This window comes from Lathamus discolor, chromosome W (assembly GCF_037157495.1).
Source record: "Lathamus discolor isolate bLatDis1 chromosome W, bLatDis1.hap1, whole genome shotgun sequence".
NCBI lineage: Eukaryota > Metazoa > Chordata > Aves > Psittaciformes > Psittacidae > Lathamus > Lathamus discolor.
The window spans coordinates 28735035-28750858 of NC_088908.1; the positions used below are offsets into that span (position 1 = coordinate 28735035).

At 43.2% G+C, this 15824-nt stretch overlaps 1 protein-coding gene across 10 annotated transcripts in view; it reads left to right on the top strand.

Annotated features, from left to right (window-relative positions):
- Positions 1-8407, top strand: part of LOC136004198 (zinc finger protein 423-like) — a 394537-nt gene extending 386130 nt beyond the window's left edge. For 8 of the 10 annotated variants that reach the window (XM_065660478.1, XM_065660482.1, XM_065660486.1 and 5 more), the window contains one exon: positions 7775-8407. In XM_065660478.1, coding sequence (XP_065516550.1) covers positions 7775-7804 — 30 coding nt within the window. In that variant the 3' untranslated portion in view covers positions 7805-8407. The remainder of the gene's footprint in view (positions 1-7774) is intronic. The other 2 variants (XM_065660481.1, XM_065660485.1) reach the window with 1 other exon arrangement.
- The last annotated feature ends 7417 nt before the right edge of the window (positions 8408-15824 follow it).

The window sequence follows — 15824 nt, forward strand, 5'->3', positions numbered from 1 at the left end:
CAGAAGGTTTATGAATTTCACTTGAGGGTGGTGAGCATCACCACCCTTGTTCCATTTCTTAACCTATGTATAGCATATGGTCTTTTTGGTCTATATGCTCACACACACAGGATACTTCTAAACTGCTGGTACAAAATATCTAAATAAATAACAGATGCATGGTGGCACTATAGACTGGATGTATTATGGCCCCAAACCATTATCACCCCCTTTGCAGTTGCATTTTATTTTTTCATCTGCTCCTGTGTAGTACACCTGTGACTTGCTGGCAGTGAACGCCACTGCAGTGTGGAAGACTCCCAGCTTGACTGCCTGGCTTGGAGCTTTGCTCCATCATGTGCTGCTTTTTTGTGTGTTTTTTCTCCTGATCTTTATATAGCTTGTAAGAGTTCTTTGAACTGCTCTAAGTGATCATCTTTCAAGCTTGATGCTTTCCTTCTTGATACAGTGCTCTGAAAATGGAGATCCTCATGCCAGTGTTTTCACAATAATCTATATAGAAAAACAGAAAAATATTCATTGTACATGTCCTGCACAAATGGCTTGATCCACATCTGGAGGGCAGGCAGGGGGTATCCCCAGGGTCGGATCTAGAGAACAATCAGTATCTACACAGACAATAATCATCCATTCTTTGAAACCTTTTTATTTCCTAAAACGTGTTGCTCAGTTCCATGGTCACAGACACTTCCACAAATGGTTAATTTGGGGATTGTGCAGCCAGTAGAAAATTCCGCTTAAACACTGTGACAGCCCCTAGGCTCAGGGTAGTTGCATTTTTCCCACTGATGTGTTTGATAGAATTGCTATCCATTTTTAATGATCATTAAAAAAAGAAGAATTTTTCCAACCTTGTCTTATAAATAAGATTTGACTTCCTTGATCTTGACAGGTGACTTAGTGCTGCTGTGGAGTTTTCCAGCTGCAGTAATGTCTCAGAATGATGTGTTCAGTAGGGTATCAGCTGTGAGCCATGTATGAACCAGGGGGCCGAGCAGGAGCTGTGAAGAACCATTTTTACTGCTCAGCTTCCAAATTACCTCCTGCCTGCTGCTGGCCCCAAATGCACAAGAGTATGGATGGCCTCGTGAGCAGGTAGGCATGCTCACACACACAAGAATGCCTGGAGAGGCTTCATTTTTGTGGCTGTTTTATTTTCCTTTGGAAATCACCATTAAGATTATTTTTTTTTTTTTTTACGATAACTTCTAGAGTTGAAAAATCATACCTGAGCTGTTTCCTGCCAGTCCACCCTCCTGCTAGAAAGGGGTGAAGTTTCCTTAGGCTGCTTAGGTAGAAGCATTCCTGTACTATCCCATGTTTCAAATCATTTGCTCCCTTCTGGCCTTTATGGTTTCATTCTGCTGCCTGGAACAGCCCAGTGTGGTGCTGGGGTGAAAGCTATTTCTGCTAAGACACAGATCATTCTCAACACCAGTATTTGCTTCTTTATCAATTGCTCTGAAAGTCTGGTCAGCCAGAACAATTTTCTTTGTCTGTGGGTGCACGCAGAGGTGCCTAATAAAGTTGTTTGGTAAAGCATGGGTCAAATATGCAAAGCACGTGTGAGAGGAGTGATTCGGAGAAAACTCCAGGAACAAACTCACCAACAAAGTTTTCAAGCTGACAAGCAGGTATTCTTTATTGCGGTGCCGGGAGACACAGGGGATAGCTCCTCCTAACGTGTCTCCCTGTCCTGGGTTGAGCAGCAGCAGTCATTTTTCTCCTTCTTAGGAGCTAGTGCAGTGCTGTGTTTTGATCTTTTGGCCTGGGAACAGTGCTGATAACGCCGATGCTTTCAGTTGCTGCTCGAATGTTTGGTCCGGCCAAGGACTTTCTGAGTCTCATGCTCTGCCAGGGAGGAGGGGAGGCCGGGAGGAAGCAGAGACAGGACACCTGACCCAAACTGACCAAAGAGGTATTCCATACCACAGCACGTCATGCCCAGGATGTAACGGGGAGTTACCCGGGAAGGGAAGGGACTGCAGGGTTGGAGGAGGTATCAGTCGGTGCTCGGCTGGGGGGAGTGGGGCGAGTTATCAGTTAGCTGGTGCTGAGGTGCTGTATTCTTTCCTCTTGTTATTTCCTTTAGCATTATTATTATTGGTGGTAGCAGTAGTGATTTGTGTTATACCTTAGTTACTAAACTGTTCTTATCTCAACCTGTGGGAGTTGCATTCTTTTCAATTCTCCCTTCCGTCCCTCCAGGAGCAGGGGGAGGGCAATAAGGGGGGGAGTGAGTAAACGAGGTTTGTGGTTGGGTTTAAACCATGACAGTTCTTTTTGGCGCCCAACGTGGGGCACGAAGGGTTGAGATAACGACAGAGATGATTGGATTAATAGTCGTCACAGTGCTGATTTATTGGCTCTCAAAGTTGTTTCTCTTGCTCTCAGAGTTTCAGAATGTAGTACATTACTTAGAGCCGGTATTTGCTGTGATAGTGTTTATCAAGTGTGGGGCTTGGGCTAAGGTTCTTGTTTCACTGTACCTTATGGCAATGACTTGTAATATGGTTGGGCTCCAGCAGCAGGGAGAGATGGATGTGGCCGTGGACTTGTACCTGGCCGTCCCGCTGCTCTTCACCGTCCTGGTCCTTGTCCTCGCCTCTGTCTTTGTGAGGCTGCGGGGAGCCGAGCGGGAGCGGCCCCGGGAGCCGGCGGCGGCCGAAGCGGCCCGGGAGAGCAGCCCCGGGGACCAGGCGGCGGCAGGAGGGGGGCCGGAGGCCGGGAGGAAGGCGGCTGCTGAGCAGCGGGAGGAGGGGGCCGAGGGGCCGAGCCCCGCGGCCGAGCCCAACCCCGCGGCGGCCGAGAACATCCCCCGGCAGCCGCCCGCCGAGCCCCAGGAAGATGCAGGAGACCACGCAGCATTTCACAGCAGGGCAGAGGAGGAAGATCTGCACTCAGGAAAAGAGAAGCTGGTGGTGGGAGAGCCGGCAAGCACAGCAGCTACACCAGCCCCAGGGACAAGTGCAGCAGCATCATTTGAGAGTTCTGAAGGGTTCGAATGGCCTTTGGGTACCCTTGGGACCTGCCTGCTGATTGTGATGGGGATCAGCATGTTGGCACACACACAGAGTGTGTTCTACCCACAACCATTTTGTCTGATCTCAGAAGTTAATCAGAGTCAGGTTTGCTTCTTGTCTGGGGTTAGACCACAATATGGGAGGAACAAGAGATCTTCCCCAAGGCTGGACAGTCATGAGTGGCAGGGTGTGTGGGACAGTATGATAGAGTACCTGGACCAGTGGGCCCCTCCAGTGCTTTGGAAGCATCAGAAATGGAAGGCAGCTGTATGGAGTCCCCAGCAACAAGCTGCAGAAACTGCTGAGGAGTACAGTGAACTATTTTGAACCTGGTGGTCCCATGACACTTCAGGCCATCAGGGCAGAGATGCGACATAGAGATGGACTTATGGTCGAGGGGCTGGACTTAGCAATGGACACTATTGCCCAGGTTATTCACGAGTGTGAACACTGCACACAGCCTCTCCTGCTCTGAGAGACTGTTACAAGAGATGGAGCCTGACATCATGGACCAGATGGACTCAGCAGCTTTATAGGTCCATGCACTAAGAAATGATCTTTTTCTCTGTGTATATGTAGATGTATATATATATGTAAGAGTGATGGCATATTGAAGATGTGGGATCTGAGCATGACGTGAATGGTATGGAATAAGGGGTGGATAATGTCCTGGGTTGAGCAGCAGCAGTCATTTTTCTCCTTCTTAGGAGCTAGTGCAGTGCTGTGTTTTGATCTTTTGGCCTGAGAACAGTGCTGATAACACCAATGTTTTCAGTTGCTGCTCGAATGTTTGGTCCGGCCAAGGACTTTCTGAGTCTCATGCTCTGCCAGGGAGGAGGGGAGGCCGGGAGCAGAGACAGCAGAGACAGGACACCTGACCCAAACTGACCAAAGAGGTATTCCATACCACAGCACGTCATGCCCAGGATGTAACGGGGAGTTACCCGGGAAGGGAAGGGACTGCAGGGTTGGAGGAGGTATCTGTCGTTGCTCGGCTGGGGGGAGTGGGGCGAGTTATCAGTTAGCTGGTGCTGAGGTGTTGTATTCTTTCCTCTTGTTATTTCCTTTAGCATTATTATTATTGGTGGTAGCAATAGTGATTTGTGTTATACCTTTGTTACTAAACTGTTCTTATCTCAACCCGTGGGAGTTGCATTCTTTTCGATTCTCCCCTCCGTCCCTCCAGGAGCAGGGGGAGGGCAAGAAGGGGGGGAGTGAGTGGACAAGGTTTGTGGTTGGGTTTAAACCATGACACTCCCTACTGCTACACAACCCATCCTTTTATATCCACTGCGCACACATACATATTCATGAGGCTATGTATGGGTTACATAATTTTCCAGAAAGTTCCCCGCATGCTTACAGAATTGTGGTGGTGGTCTCTGACAGTCATTTACTTCTTCCAACAATCTTCATCACTTCTGGCAGCCTTTGATACCAGCTTAAGTGGTTCGTTAGCACCAGAGACGTAATAATCCTCCTGTCCTCCTACTTATCAATTGTTTTAACTGTAGCCCATCCTGGACACCTGCCATTCCCAGATACTCCTTATCCTTGCATCCTGTTCTTCTGGCCTGTTTTTCTTAAAACTACGTCAACTCTAACGATTTATCTTGTACAAGAATTCTCAGTATTTTCTCCAGCTGTACTCTATTTTTCTATGTATCATCATGCACCTCAGTAATTTTCCATTGCTACTGTTACAAAGCCATCAAATTTAACATTACTTAAAACTAATTCTAAAGGTTTATATATTCCATTTTTTTATTTTTGCCCCCCTTGTCTCAGGAGAGACATAAGCACTGAATGTCTTGGGCGCTTTCTGACATCTGCAAAACACAATTCCAATAAGCTGCACAGGCACAGAGCAGAGGGAGTAGAAGCAAGAAGATAAGACATGACAGTTGTTAGCAATAGGAGACAGGTTGCCAGACTTTTTTTTGGGGGAAGCATGTTTGTGTGGTCTGAAATGCATTTTAATAGGTGAGAAACCTATACTGGTTGCAGAGGATACAGACAGGCTTTTGTGGATCTTCTGAGTACACACCATTGGTGGCTATGCAGTATCTGCATGTGCAGGAACCTGGTGGTCGGGTGTTCTCCAGCACCAGGGTGTGCAGGACTCACACATCTGTGCACATGGCTTGTGCAGGACCTGCTCTCCGAAGGGCAGGGGGAGGATTTGGTGCACACAAGCTCTTGTGTCCATAGGCATTACAGATATGTTTGTGTGGTCTTGTATACATGTGGCTCTATTTATTAACTGCTTGGTCTGGGGACTAGCAGGCATATTGATTGCCAGCAATGCATGCAAAAGGAATAAATGGTACGTTTCCAAGTTATTAAGACAGAATCCATATTTGCATATGAAAACTGTGTATTTTACTTTCTTTAACTGACAGCCCTATGGCCTAGCTAGTTTCTCAGCTCCTACCTGACCCAGCTTTGAATGGCTGCAGGATTTGAGTATGATCTTTTTATTTCTTTGCATAAACTCTGCTCACAAACCCAGTATATTCGTTGTATTAGGAGTGTTCAGAACATGCTATTAACCTATGTTTGAGGAGGAAGGGCTTACAATGAAATCTTCATTATCAGATTTAGAGCCACATACCATTTTCTATTGACCTGCCTGGTGTAATCAATGCAGCAGCCACGCAAGTTTGAAATTGTGTTCCCTGACTGTAGACCATGTGTCATGCATCCAGTGCTGATTGTGTGTTATCTTTTAAATTAAACTGCCTAAATAAGTATGGATTTGTCTACCACGAATTCCACTCCTTTTGATTTGAAGATATCAAACCTTTCACTTTTTTCATTGATATGGAGGATGACCTAAAAATAGAACTGTAATGAAGTGCACAAGAAATTGCCATTGTTAAAATGTCCAGGAGTGTGTCTGAGCACAGGGTGGCCTGTGCATTCTTTCACATTTTCATTTGTAGGGCTCCATCCATCCTCTTCCATAAAGTCATTATTTGACTTGAAAATAATATCCAGCACTGCAAAGGTAATTCCTTCTTAAGGCCAGGAAGATTTCCATTTATAGCAAAGTAAAGAGCCATTGGATTTTATGTTTGGTGATGTTAAAATTGTCTAACAGCAGTGTAGTTTCAACTGTCAATTCACTTGATAATATTTGAGTATAATGCTATATCCCCTCATAAGCTTTCCAGGTCTTAGCACAGTATTTCTGTTCTTTGATTCTGAAATATTTAGCGTCACAGACTGGGGTATGCTCAGAGGACTACTGTTATGCTAAACAAGGTACAGTTATTTTGTGGTTTCACCAGCTAATTGCATTTCATTTCACATGGGCTCCTGTACATGCAGCAGCTATGATGCTACTGCCACCTCTGTAACCTTCTGGCACGCTAATGCCTGCCTGTTCCTTGCAGCCCACCTGCCACAATATCCCAGATAACTTTTGCCATGATTTAGGGACTCAGCAGCACTTCAGACACCTGGTAGTCACTTTTGGGGAGTGCACAGTCCAGAAATGCTCCTTCCTGCAAATGGGATCACAGCTGCCTGGCCCCGCACATTCCATTAGCTGTGGAAAACCACAGATGGTTTTCATCAGGAAGATGACATCTCTGGATAAAGCAGAGGATCATCATCAAGATGTAACTGTGGATAGTGTAGAAAGACAAGGTGATTTATGAAAAGTTAAAATATCTTACTTTATTTTAAAGCTTCATCATTGTGAATAAATAACTAGATTAAAAATTCATTTCATGTTTAAAAACTTATTTTTTCAAGCTGGCAGACTTGCCCAGCTTTGTTATTAGGCAGATGGGTACTAGTAAAATTGCCTAGGCTTGAAATAATGAAAATGAATTTTTACATTTGGGGATGCTGGGGATCCAGTTCAAGAAAAGCTCACCATAAAGCACATCTCCAGTTGTTCAAATAGTTGAATAATCATACAAATAAAGCTGAGTTTAGATGTAGGACTGGGGTTTCAGTCAGTACACAAATGTAGGTGAATTGGTGCTGCTCTAAAAATACGCTTCCAAGCTTGGCTTCTTAATTTATTGGCTCGTGCTCAAAATGGCAAGGCAGGTCAGCATCCTCTGGTGCAAGATCCTGTGATGACATGAGTCTATTACAAATCTACCAAAAGGAAAGAAGGGAACAAGAAAGATTTTAAACTGCTGAAAGAAATGCGTAGAGCAAATTCTGTTCTTTAAAGACATTTAACTTCTGGGTTAAATGTCCAACCTTTTTTCTGCTGGGAATATTATCATGGTGCCTGAACTGGTGAACCAGCTGTTATTGCCAGAGTATTCCTTGTACTGAGAAGCGTGTGTTACAATCTGGTCTCTTGCTGCCAGTACTTGCACACGATCCTAGTGAGAATAAAAGAGTAAAATATGCCAAGGGTTCCCCCCATGACTCAGATTTTTTTTTTCTCTTTTTAATTGTCACAGTTAAGGGAATCCCTAAAGAATTCTTTATATGTACTGAAAGGGGAAAGAAAAAAAAAAGAAAGAAAAAACCCCCTCATGGTTGTACTTGGCATGTAGCATTTATTTTCTAAGTTCATGGCAGCATTAACAGATCTGTTAAGCAAATGTGTCATATTGGCAGTTGTTACTTATGAGTACTTTTTTTTTATTGCATTTTGTTTTGTAATAATTGAGAAGCTTTTATGTCGAGCTCTGCATAAATGATACTGAGTGGGAGGGTACAGGCATGCTTTCTATTATTCTGCCCCTCATGCATGTCTCATTTTTTCGTCTTTACAGAACCACACATTGAGCCAGCACGCACAGTGAGCCACTGGCACTACAGGACACCTCTCTGCAGAAGATTTGACAGTGGCACAGTGGGGAGGACCATTTGAACATTATGTCCAATCAAAGTGTCATTTCCAACCCAGATTTAAAACTGTAATGATTTGGCCATGAGGCACTGCTATTATAAGCAGCTAGAAATGAATATTAATAGAAGAGATTAAAAGTATTGCATGCTCAAGTATTTTTTATTGTCCTCCTTCAGCTAGTGTACTTTAGAGCTTCTGCTTATGACTGAATTTATAGGATTAGGTAAATCTGCTTTGATGATGTTGCCCTTTGTTGCTTCTTGTATTATATTGATAGTTACAGATTAAGTATGATTGTTTTCTTTTTTGTTAACTGCTTTTTAATTGCATTTTTAGGTAACTGTGCATTGTGATGTGATTGCTTGGCTATTGTCTAAATATTTCTTATTAATTTTTTAATTAAAGACTAATGCTTTGATTGGATTTGCCAGTTCACCAGACAATGGTTAAAACTGTAATGAATATTACTGGTTTCAGTGCAACTGGATGTGACTTTATAAATGTGACTTAATCTGATTGCAATAACTAGTACGGTTCAATAAAGGGAATACATGAGCTTAGTGTTAGAGGTTGTCTGTCTGTCAGTGCACACTACATCACCATGGCTGCGTCAAGTGGGTAAATCACCAAGTGATCATTCACCTGACAGCAGAGAGTGTTCTGCACCCAGGAGGAAGGACAACTGAGAGAATAGCAAAAGCCACCTTCCTGTGTCTGGCATTGGGCTCATTTCTGGATGCACCTCCCAGGCTCCCACAGTAGGTTGAGGTAAGGTAAGAACAATGTGCAAATATTGGATCAGGCCTTGGGAACCTTGGTAGGAGACTATATTTCACGTGCATGGACTCCTAGGCCCACAGGTATTGTAGCTCTATGTAACTGCCATACTTCTGACACTTGAAACTGCTGTCAGCAGCTTAACAGAGCTAATTAGCAGGCCCTTTTTTTTTTATTTTTTATTTTTTTCTCTTTAAACATATCATATGGTAATGAGGTAGGTTATATCTCCAGAGAAACAGTCATTTTAAGGACCATGGACACCTTTGGAAAGTTAGTGGGATGTTCTCATGATCTGTCCCGCTTGAATGCATTATAATCATCATGAAAGATGTTTAGCAGTTGTGACAGCTGAAATGATGTGGTTACCCATTCCCACAATGTACAAGGCTTTGCAAGACTGTGGTGTAGGAACATGCACATTTAGAGCCTTTTAGAATCACTGCACTGAACTACAGCACAACTGGTTGTCATTGTACCATGTCTGGGCTTGAACATGTAAGTGATATTTTGTAGGAAAAGTTTTCAAAGAAAGATGTGTAGTCAATGCCCAAATTAGTTTATGTAGCGAATTTATTAACAAGTGCAGTTGACATTGCAGATGATTTTTTCAACATTTAGATTCCTGCTGATGCAGGGGGGTTGGAACTAGATGATCTTAAGGTCCTGTCCAATCCTAACTGTTCTATGATTCTGTGTTGCACACACGTAGCTCCTTTGAGACAGTGGGACATACCGCAGGTAAGGGAAGGCTACTGGACATAACTGGAGAACAAGTTCTAGATTGAGAAAAGTTTCAACTTCCTCAAAAAATTGGAAGTAATATCCCATTTAGTTCAAATGATAAATGCGATCTTTATTCTATCAGTTTTTCTGCTGAAATAGCATTGCATGGACAGTCAGAGTTTAGGCTCAAAATTTTGATTTGTGATAAACTTATGAACCTTAATATAACAAAACTAGGAACAACTTTTCTTAATTCCAAAGAGGACAATTCTGTTTTCATCTAGATAATTCTTAGCTCACTGTTCATACAACAAAATCATTGCACTAAAATGACCCATTTCTAGAAAAAGTGTTAGTTTTCTACCTGATTATTTCTCCATAAGCCATGGCACAGATGTTTATGGGCTGAAAAATTAGCTAATTAAATCACCAATTCATCATTCTCAATCATAACGTATGCTTACTCCTAATTGACAGGCAACATTTTAAGATGGGAAATGGAAAACTGTCCTGCAGTACGGGCTCATAGACATGCCTTGCAAGAAAAGCTAGCTGGGAGTGTAGATCAGCTCCTCTGGCATCTTCTCTGTGCTAAAAGCAAGGCAGCAGGTTCTAACAATGGAGGTACCTGGTGCCTGGCACAGAGTTTGGAATGATTCTGGATTACTTCTGGGCAGGCCTTCAGAAATTAAAAGGAAGATTTAGGTTTCTGTCTTCAGGAAAAAGCTCTGTGTTGGGAATCTGTTGTGGTTTAAGCAGAGGATGTAAAATCAAACCACACAATCTACCCCCCCCCCCCCCCCCAGTCACCACCACTCCTGGAGGGGAGGAGAATCGAGAGAATGTAACTCCCACGGGTTGAGATAAGAACAGTCCAGTAACTAAGTCATAACACAAACCACTACTTCTACCACGTGTGTTGGTACACGTGAGGAGCTGGATAAATCAGATAGATCGTCCCTCAATTGTTTGAGATCCTGGGACAAATTTCCACAGCTGAGATGATGGAAGGGGTGAGGTTGTCTTCAAACTCTCGGAGTTTATGAATCATTTCATCCACTGTTAGTGGTACTATGTCATTCCAGGTTACTGTTGCCAACGAATGGGCATATGATGACAGTGCATTCCATGTTAGTTTTCGACACATGGGTTGTGTACATTCAACTTCATCTGGGTCTATGGGTACATCCCCATTATTCGGCTTTATGTGATAGATCATCTCTACAGTGTCTGATTCTCTCAGAGACTGGATGCCTTTGTCTAAAGTAGTCCATTTAGCCGAATGACTCATAACATCGTCCTTGAATGGAAACCTTTCTTTCACAGCTGCCAAGAGCTGCCTCCAAAGACTGAGGGACTTTTTCTGTCTTGCAATTGCTTTGTCAATTCCCCCTTCTCTAGCAAGTGATCCCAGCTGCTTGGCTTCCCTACCTTCTAGTTCGTGACCATCAGCCCCATTGTCCCAACTAAGGTATAACACAAATCACTATTGCTACCACCAATGATAATAATGTTAAGAGAAAATAACAAGGGAAGAGAATACAATACCACCACTGAATGAGTTTGATCCTCCCCGAAGAGAGCCCGTACACTTCCGGGTAACTCCCAGTTACCTCCCCGGGCATGATGTGCTGTGGTATGGAATACCTCTTTGGCTAGCTTGGGTCAGGTGTCCTGTCTCTGCTTCCTCCCGGCCTCCCCTCGTCCCTGGAAGAGCATGAGACTTACCAAGTCCTTAGCCAGAATAAACATTACTTAGCAACAACTAAAAACAATCGGTGTTATCAGCTCAGTTCCCAGACTGAAAGTCAAAACACAGAGCTGCACCAGCTACTAAGAAGGAGAAAAACTAACTGCTACTGCTAAACCCAGCACACATACCTGCTTTATAACTCTCTTTCAGTTTTAGAGTCTGATTTCGTGCTTCAGTACAGAGGTGAGACTCACTGGTCTATAGTTCCCTGTGTCTTCTGTTTTCCCCTTCTTGAAAATGGGGGTTATATTTCCCTTTTTCCAGTTGTCAGGAACTTCACCTGACTGCCATGATTTTTTAAATATGATGGACAGTGGATTAGCAACTTCATTCACCAGCTTCTTCATGATCCACGGATGGTTTTCATCAGGTCCCATAGACTTGTGCACATTCAGGTTCTTAAGATGATCTTGAACCTGATCCTATCCTACAGTGGGCCTAAGGTCTTCATTCTCACAGTCCCTGCATCTGCATTCCAAGACTTGGGCAGTGAGGTCAGAGCATTTGCCAGTGAAGACTGAGGCAAAGAAGTCATTAAGAACCTCAGCCTTCTCCAAATCGAGGGTAGCCAGTCTTCCCATTAGCTTCTGGAGAGAAAAATATTGATTGGGTTATGCTCTAATTATCTGCCTCTCTCTCCAGTTAAGGCTTATGTACCACTTTCACCACTGCTACCAGTATACCACAAAAAGCTAGGAATTATTTTAAAATTAGAGAGAAAAAAGTTTATTTCCAGGAAGCTTTGTAAGCCCCTAATTTAAAACTGATTCATAGAGGAATATACAAGTTAGTTATCGCTGTTATTAATCTATACCGTTGTATACTTTAGAACATATATTTCAAATTAACATATTTATATAATATTTTAACATTTTTCCAAATTATGGCTCCTTTGAATCATTTTTCTACATTTGTCTTTCAACAGAAGTTAGCCCTATCCTTAAATAATCATAAAAAATTTTGGTTGTGAAATTTAAACAGATTGTGGACTCTTAGCATATAGATGGTAGTAAGAAGTTACTGTCCATCTTGAGTGGATGCTAATGTAGAGGTTTTGCTCACTGAGGGCAACAGCCAGTAACAAATTCTGAAATTAAAAAAAAAAAAAAAAAAAAATCTGTCTATTTGTATTAATGCCTAACCAAATTTTCTCTTACAATTAAACAGGAAGTAATTTTCTTTTTATGGAAGTCCATAGTTTAGAATATGTCAATTAAGTTTTGATCCTTTTGCAATCATAGAATCATAGAATAGTTAGGGTTGGAAAGGACCTCAAGATCATCCAGTTCCAACCCCCTGCCATAGGCAGGGACACCTGACACTAAACCATCCCACACAAGGCTTCATCCAACCAGGCCTTGAACACCGCCAGGGATGGAGCAATCACAACCTCCCTGGGCAACCGATTCCAGTGTCTCACCACGCTAACAGGAAAGAATTTCCTCCTTATATCCAATTTAAACTTCCCCTGTTTAAGTTTTAACCCGTTACCCCTTGTCCTGTCACTACAGTCCCTGACGAAGAGTCCCTCCCCAGCATCCCTATAGGCCCCCTTCAGATACTGGAAGGCTGCTATTAGGTCCCCAAGCAGCCTTCTCTTCTCCAGGCTGAACAGCCCCAACTTCCTCAGCCTGTCTTCATACGGGAGGTGCTCCATTCCCCTGATCATCCTCGTGGCCCTCCTCTGGACTTGTTCCAGCAGTTCCATGTCCTTTTTATGTTGAGGACACCAGAACTGCACACAATACTCCAAGTGAGGTCTCACAAGAGCAGAGTAGAGGGGCAGGATCACCTCCTTTGACCTGCTGGTCACGCTCCTTTTGATGCAGCCCAGGGTACGGTTGGCTTTCTGGGCTGCGAGCACACACTGCCAGCTCATGTTCATTTTCTCATCGACCAGCACCCCCAAGTCCTTCTCCACAGGGCCGCTCTGAATCTCTTCTCTGCCCAATCTGTAGCTGTGCCTGGGATTGCTCCGACCCAGGTGTAGGACCTTGCACTTGTCGTGGTTGAACTTCATAAGGTTGGCATCAGCCCACCTCACAAGTGTGTCAGGGTCCCTCTGGATGGCATCCCTTCCCTCCAGCATATCAACCGGACCACACAGCTTGGTGTCATCGGCAAACTTGCTGAGGGCGCACTCAATCTCACTGTCCATGTCAGCGACGAAGATGTTAAACAAGACCGGTCCCAACACCGATCCCTGAGGGACACCACTCGTTACCGGTCTCCAGCCGGACATCGAGCCATTGACCACAACTCTGTGTGTGCAGCCATCCAGCCAGTTCTTTATCTACCGAGTGGTCCATCCATCAAATTGATACCTCTCCAATTTAGAGAGAAGGATGTCGTGTGGGACAGTGTCAAACGCTTTGCACAAGTCCAGGTAGATGACATCAACTGCTTTACCCTTATCCATCAATTCTGTAGCCCCATCATAGAAGGCCACCAAATTGGTCAGACAGGATTTCCCCTTAGTGAAGCCATGCTGGCTGTCACCAAGCACCTTGTTATTTTTCATGTGCCTTAGCATGCCTTCCAGGAGAATCTGCTCCAAGATTTTACCAGGCACAGAGGTGAGACTGACTGGTCTGTAGTTCCCCGGGTCATCCATTTTCCCCTTCTTGAAAATGGGGGTTATATTTCCCTTTTTCCAGTCATCGGGAACTTCACCTGACTGCCATGATTTTTCAAATACGATGGCCAGTGGCTTAGCAACTTCATTCGCCAGCTCCTTCAGGACCCGCGGATGGATTCCATCAGGTCCCACAGACTTGTGTGCATTCAGATTTTTAAGATGGTCTCGAACCAGATCCTCTCCTACAGTGAACCCAAGGTCTTCATTCTCACAGTCCCTGCGTCTACCTTCTAAGAACTGGGTGGTGCAGTCAGAGCCTTTGCCAGCGAAGACCGAGGCAAAGAAGTCATTCAGAACCTCAGCCTTCTCCAAATCCTGTGTAGCCAGTTCTCCCGAAAGCTTCCTCAGGGGGCCTCTTTTGTCCCTAGTCTGTTTTTTGTTTGCTATGTACCTGTAGAATCCCTTCCTATTATCCTTAACATCCCTGGCTAGGTTTAATTCTAGCTGGGCCTTAGCCTTCCTAACCTGGTTCCTAGCTTCCCGGACAAAATCCTTGCACACTATCAGTTTGTGCTGCTTGGAGACATAATTATATAGATATTTCCATGTAACTTGCTGCATCATTTGTAATTTGAGATGAATGTGACCTGAAGAGTCAGTGTTTTTATAAGTGTTACTTTAATTCTGTTACCTGGAAACTCTGTGTGTGTACTTTGTGTATGTGGAATTTCTGATGCACATTAGATACCTCAATGTGCAGAGTCTTCGTAACTTCATAGCACAGTGTAAATATTTTTCAGAAGCTATATGGGAATGCTATTGTTTTCAAAATGTAAATGTGTAAATTAAATCTTCTCAAAAATAAAATTTTGTCTGACTTAGAAATATGATTTAACATATACTGATTTTTTATCTGTTCTGGTTTTCAGCATCTCTGTACAACTTGCCCACAAAAAGAAGTTAGTTGAGGACTATTGGCTAGTGCTATATTTCTAGGACTTCCCCCTGTGGATGTAAATGTTAGTTTGAGAAATCATTTAACATAAGAGTAGGATTCTGAAACAGGCCCAGGTTTTGTGATACACAGACTATGAACAGGACATTAAGAGTTGGCTTTTGCCAACTCATACCCTCATAGAGCCTTCCAGGATCCATACCATTAACATTCCACTATGCATTTCATTTTGTGCAACTACTTCTTCCTAATACTCTCTCCTAAATAATGAGACCAAGCCATTAGGCCTTAGTTGAAATTACTTTTTAGCATGAGTATGACTCAGCACTTAAACACAACTACTCACTTAGCAGGGACCCCCTCTGCAGGTGGAGAACTGCCCTTCTGGTGATGCATGATAAGCAATGCATTAGAACTTGGGCCTGTAGACAGCTTGCATCTGCTTCTGTAAATTGCTTCAAAGCAGGGGCATCCCTAATAGCAAGATATGATAACAATTTGAACAAAGAACTAAGCATGTAGCTCGCAGGTATTAGCAGTTGATCAATAATATGAAAGCTAAAAGGTAAATACCTGTAAGAATCCTGATTACTACTAACCAATAGACTATCATTGTAGCCCTAACCCAAGTGTGCAGTAGGATAAGAGAACTACAGTTATGTAACTTACTGAATTGTATGTGTGGATTCTTTAAATAAAATTATATCAAGATAAAAATGTAAAGTATAAAAAACCCCTGATATTTACCGTACTTTGGACAGGTGTATGGAGGTTTGAACCCCCACATGCTCCTAGCACCAATGTCTGTGCTTTACAGTGCATACTGTGAAGTAACTTCTTTGAATCAATAACTTAAATGTCTGATAATGAACCTACCTGTGATAAACACATAAATATATTGGCTTTTGCAAATCATAGGTGTTGTTATGTGGATATAACTGTATGAGTTCGCAATAACAGAAAAAAAGCTTGCTAAAGACACAAGATTAGACAACAAGTTGAAAATGGCCAGAACTCTTGAGCAAAATGGAGTCACATAGCAAAAGAATTTGTAAAGGTAAAAGAAAAGGGGAGGGGGGGGACTTGATATGAGGAAAGCTAGTGCCTGGAAAACATAGGGTTAAAGTACTTTTAGCTTAACTTAGGTTGAAGATAAAGAACAATGTTTGTGTTGTAAGTCTGTG